This window comes from Stegodyphus dumicola, chromosome 8 (assembly GCF_044657685.1).
Source record: "Stegodyphus dumicola isolate Sdum_Otavi_A_Nest chromosome 8, ASM4465768v1".
NCBI classification, from domain to species: Eukaryota; Metazoa; Arthropoda; class Arachnida; order Araneae; family Eresidae; genus Stegodyphus; species Stegodyphus dumicola.
Genome location: NC_140775.1, coordinates 142,752,323 through 142,758,322, shown reverse-complemented (window position 1 = coordinate 142,758,322; position 6,000 = coordinate 142,752,323). Strand labels below are relative to the sequence as shown.

At 26.6% G+C, this 6,000-nt stretch overlaps 1 protein-coding gene across 1 annotated transcript in view; it reads right to left on the bottom strand.

The window, feature by feature from the left end:
- Window positions 1–503: 503 nt before the first annotated feature.
- The window catches only part of LOC118183144 (supervillin-like), a 77,827-nt gene continuing 72,330 nt past the window's right edge, over window positions 504–6,000 (bottom strand). The window contains exon 23 of the mRNA XM_035352571.2: window positions 504–5,628. Within this exon, the coding sequence (XP_035208462.2) occupies window positions 5,542–5,628 (87 nt within the window). The 3' untranslated portion in view covers window positions 504–5,541. The remainder of the gene's footprint in view (window positions 5,629–6,000) is intronic.

The following is a 6,000-nucleotide window of genomic DNA, read 5'->3' as shown; positions in this document are numbered from 1 at the left end:
TAAGTTTATTTGCTACCAAGCTTTGTTAATGAGAATTAAGTAATGAAAAATATTACAGTGATGTTTTTAGAAGACCCTCAGAATTAATTCTGTGTCACAGGTTATCTCAAAACAACTTGAAAAATCATTTGTTACTGACTTCAGTGTTCACAACTCAAGATACCATTCACTTTGATGTTTTTTTGCCCAGATTTTTTTTTTTTTTTAAATATAAGAAACTTTTGTAACCTCAGATTTTATTGTATTTGCATTAAAAGATGGCTTCACAGAAATCTCTCAAAGACAAACTTGTACTGATGTCGCATATGAAACCAATCATGAATACTTCTGCAACCAGCTTACTATCTAGGAACTAAACTTTAAATGAATTATCATTATTCAGCAGTCTTATAAAACAATAAAACTGAACAAAAAATTTTCATAAATACATTCAAAAAAGTATCATACTAAAGATAAAATACAAAAACAATTCTGAAATTAAAAAGAACGAAAATTAAACTAAGCATAGCATATTAAAAGTTTTTATTAGGCAATAATACATACAATTTTTACAGCGACTATTAATTGCACTTTATTTTAAATGTACACTATATATTTTATAAAAAAGCTAGCATTATTGCAGGTTAATCAGCTAACTTTGTTACTCACAAAAGTTTAGATCTGCACATAACTTGTTTTTAAGTTGTCATCAACAACTGAACAATATAAAACTATACATTTTTCGTCATTCTCTCACACATAATAATAATAAGTACAAAAATTCTAATTCTCAAAATAAACACTATCTACATGACTGATTTGTAAAACCCTTATAAATATTTAATAAGGGATATTTTAAAACAAACTGTAATAAAAATTTACGGAAATTCACATTAATAAAATATAACAAATTTTGAGGGTATTGGTCTACAGAATAAAATAATAATAATAATAATAAAATACTGAAGTATACTATTCAATAAATAGCTATACATGACATATGAAACACATGAGACACTACAATACCAAAATAATCAGATTACCTTTCCACATATAAAAATGTTTCAGTTGTACTTACTTTACATTACACTAGCTTTCCCATATAAAACTAGTGGGAAATTTGGCTCCTAGGAAGAATTCATTCCTCAATTTTTAAAACAAAGAAAATTTTAAATAGGATAAAATACATAAATGGAGTACTTAATTTTAAAAACTCAGTCATGCAGATACTTTAATGAGAAATTAACTATTATATTTCCCCTCCCTATAAATAGAACTTAATATTGTAATACTTTATTATAAAACATATATATATATTTTCACATGTATTTGAGCTTTTTCTATACACAAGTTAAAAAATTAAAGGCACTAATGTATATTTAAACATCACACATACTTTATAAAACAATTATTACCTATGAGCAAAATTCAGCATTTAAATATAATACCCGAAAAATACAAGAAACACATGCTGGCACAGTGGAAGTTACAAATGCATGACAATTAAACATTCCAATTTAAACAGAGTATTTAGTTAATAAAACATAGGCACTTGAAATCCTAAAAGACAGAACTAGATACACAGACAGACTTCTTGCAAAGCATGGTAAATGGGCGGCACCAGAGAAATTCACTGAACAGAGGTAACTTCTTAAATTGTACTTAATATTTACTACTTTTATGATTTTAAAAATATTCTTTTTCCTCATTTTGCCATTAAATTAAGTCTTTTAATGGCAAAAAGTATTATAATATCTTTACAACTTAGACTTTTACATTCCAATTAATTTAGGTAATTTTTTTAAACAACTTTACCCTGTTTTACTTATTAATTTTGGTATCATTGACTATATACGTTTTTACATATTAGTTGTTTATGAGGTATAAAAGATTGGTTCATCATAAACAATTTAGTTATTATTTCAAGCAGCATCTCTATCCTTATCTTAATTTTCTTTTAACTTTTAGAAAGAAAACATGACAGTATTTGAAACAAATAAATTAGTAGACTCCAGATTAACCAGGGTAATAACAGTGAGGATGACCACAGGTAACACAAAATCACAGTCAATTCAAAAACAGTTAAAAGAAAACACACAGGAAAGAAGAATAGCCCATATTATAATTAACAGAAAAATACTATTAACAATTTACCTGTATTTTACTCAGTTAGCTTTGCAGAATAAATTTATTTATTTATGTAAATTACAGAAGCTGTCTGCACACTTTTTAGATGATTTTGCTTTTCTATTAAAAAAACACCTACTTGGTAATTCTTTTTCTAACTTCAACTATATTTTTGAAGATATAAATAATCTTTCATGCAAAATGGTGCTTTAAAAGAAACACTGGAAGGAAGGCTATATTTTTGCTCTTTCCAAAGAAAGTTATTCACATCTAGTTATCAAAAAATGCTCTGAAAGCCATGATTTTTCAATCTCAAAAGTTACAATAAGTAATTACAACAAGAAAGGAAAAATACGTCAAAGCTTTGCTTTATGCAGAAAAATTGTTCCAAACATATATCCAAGGAAAAAAAGGAATGTTTCAAATGTTGCAGAGATAAGATTTCTAATATTAAAAGAAAATTTTCTAAGTCAATGGAGCGTTGCAAAATCCTTAAAATGCTCAGTGTCAACTGTAAACATTCAGTGTCAACTGTAAAGTCATTAATGCTGGTTTGAATCTTAAATAGGGAAAAAAACATAATGTGCAACTCTTTCTCCACCACATAGTGTCAAACGTAGAACACACTGCATTCTTTATCTGAAACATATACCTGAGAAAAAATAGAAAAATGTCATCACAATATATGAATCTTGGGTGTATTTAAATGACTGCAATAAAAAGAGTTATATTTATTATGATCAAAGGGGAGAAAAAAGAATTAAAACATGATTCAAAGAATCTAAAGAAAGCATGAAAAACCAACAACAATAATAAATCCCTTTGAAAAACTTTCTTTAGATTCTTTGAACCATATTTTAAGACTTAAGTAGCCACACGTCCAAAATCCACTGTTAATTTCCTGGAGAAAATGAAACAAGTATTAAAGCTATACCCTTCACACATATCCCTACTAAATCTCATGATGTATAACAGATGGATTTTTAAACTTTTGGTCTTTTAAAAAGACGGCGGACCAAAACATCGACCAACAAACCTCCTTGGATGCTAGAAAGCTGTTCAAGAGGAATGAGATAAAATACCTCTTCTGATACTAAAAAAAAAAAAAGCTTCACTATCTTGGAAATCACAGTGTAGAATGATAGGGAAGAATTACAGTTATCAAATAGAAGATTTAAATCAAAACAAAACAAAAATAGGTAAAACATTTCTGTAAATACAATAAAATCATCTAAAAAATGTGCAAACAGCCTCTGCAAATCTACATTCACAAGTGGAAGAACAATGTTTTCATACTCTTTTATTTTTATGTAAGTCACTGGAAAACTGATGATAAATGACTGTACTTAGCAATTTATTTAAATAGATAATTTAACACTATTTATTAAAGTACAAGCTACTTTGCATTAAACAAATTCCCAACTTAGGGGGGGGGGCATTATCCAGAAAAATTTTGCTTTATTCTGATGGTCTGTGGTAGCAATTTTTTCATTGTTCCACAATAAACAAACTTTTTTTTTTCTTTTTCTAAACAAGGCTGAATTATTCAGCAATTTTATTAATTCATCTCCAGTTATACAGGAGTTGATTATATTCTTATAAATGATAGATATTAATATTTTGCTTATTACAAGCATTAATAAAAATATCCATTACATTAAAATTTTGTATAAATGAAAATTTAATCATAAAATAACTGTTTCACATATTTTCTGCCACGATAAAAAAATTCAGCAAACTTATTTAAAACTTGGTACGTAAATTTTAAAATTGTCTTCCGATTCCTGCAAATTTCTCTCATATCATAAATTTCAGGATATTTATACGATATTAAAAATTTTCAATGAATATTTAAAAAAATTAATTTCACTCATCTCTCAGAATTCATATTAAATAAAAAATTTCACATCTTGAATTAAAATTTTTAACTGTAATTTAAAGTTAATTCATTTAAGTTTAAGAATTAAGCTTTTTGTCTGTAGTTTACATACATACTCATAACATACACATTATTTTATTAAGAATAACATAAAACAGTTTAAAATTAGAAGTTTTTGTGACCAAAGTATAAAATGCATGATTTAAAACATAGAATGTAACATTCATTTTATAGTAAAAAATAAATGCAATGTGACTTTAAGTCTAACAAGATCTCTTCCAACAATATACCAAAATCACAAAAGAACAATATAATTTCTTAAATAGGTATTTCAATAATACAGGTGGAAAAACAGCTTTTCTAATAACTGCTAATATAACATGAGGCTTATCAGACTAAAAATAAATGAAAAAATATATACAACAGGAGATATAACGGTATCACACTTATGCATTCAACAGAAAATGAGATGTCATGACAAAAAGTTAAAAATAGAATTAATACTTAATTTCATAAGTTAAAAAAAATTATTAAAAAAAAAAAAGACTTCAGTTGCAATCTCAGACAGCATAGTACTGGCCAGTTTTGTAAACTATGCATAAAAAAGCGCTAGAACATTTGCAGGGTGATTTGTTGCACCATTTTTTACACTTTATACACAAACTAAATTTTTAAAGGCATTATCACATTGTAGACACATAAAATAAACTACTATCAAAACATGATAATATAAGCTATTATCAAAATGTTTTTTTAACCCTTTGCATAAAAACTGCTTAACACAAACTGCTCTTAAAAGTCTTAAGTTTTATGAAAATCATATAAACACACATTTATACCTAAAAATTTATAAAATGAGCAAAAAATGTAGTACACAATACTGGTTAGCTGTTAAGTTTACACAAACTGTTATTAAACTACGGTACCTGAAAAGCATATATTTGCTTCTAAAAAGGACAACCTATACAGCTAAAACAATGAAATATGGCATCATTATTCATTATTAAGGTACAATACCGCTTATTATAATAATATCCACATTGGAAACGGAGGATGTATCACTCAGGTATAAAACATATATGGGCAGGTTAAATATGATTAACTGCTTTCAATAAGCTCTTTCTTTCAGTTTGTAAAAGAATAATTCTCTCTTCATATTTTATCATTCATGACAATGTCTTTACACGTTTCCATTTTAAATTGCATATAATATATGACATATAGTTTAATAATTTCTTAAGCCACACAGTATTAAAATATTAGAGTATTAAATAAACTTCACATCATACAATGAGTTAAAAACAGATTTCTGCAATTTTATCCACATCATCATATCTTTTACAATATATCTGTATAAGAATATGACTAAAATAATTATACAAATTATATGTTAGCTATTTTTTAAATAAGATATTAAAATCTCAGTTTTTAAATGGACAGCTTAACTAATACAACCCATACAACAGAGTTGCAATGTTTACCAAATGAAAAAGCATGATTCATTAGTCATTAGCTATTAAAGGCACACATTGGCACAATATTTGTGTATAAAATATCTAAAATAATCCACTTGATTTTTTATGTTCTGACTGCTTCCAAGATGGCATATTATAGAATTCATCTTTCTTCATTCCAAGAACTTCCTAAAATATGAACATATAGGTTAACATTTTTAAACAAGAAAGTCCCCCCCCCATTTTTCTATAAATTTCAAAGCTATGCACAAAGTAAGAAACATTTTAAAATGTCTATATTATGCCACATAATGTTTTATATATGCTGTTTCAGAGAAAACATATAAGTACATTAAAAATCTTTAAATATAAATTATTCAAGTGTCACATACACACTATTAGTGTGCTGAATAGATAGAAATAAAAGAAAATGACATACAAGCCAGTATAGCAAGTACTGTCATAGATGCGTAGTTACATGAAGCTGTCATTAAATGCTAACTTTCTGGAAAAGTAGTTAATTTTTTAAATATAATGTTAACATATATTCTTCCTGGTCCT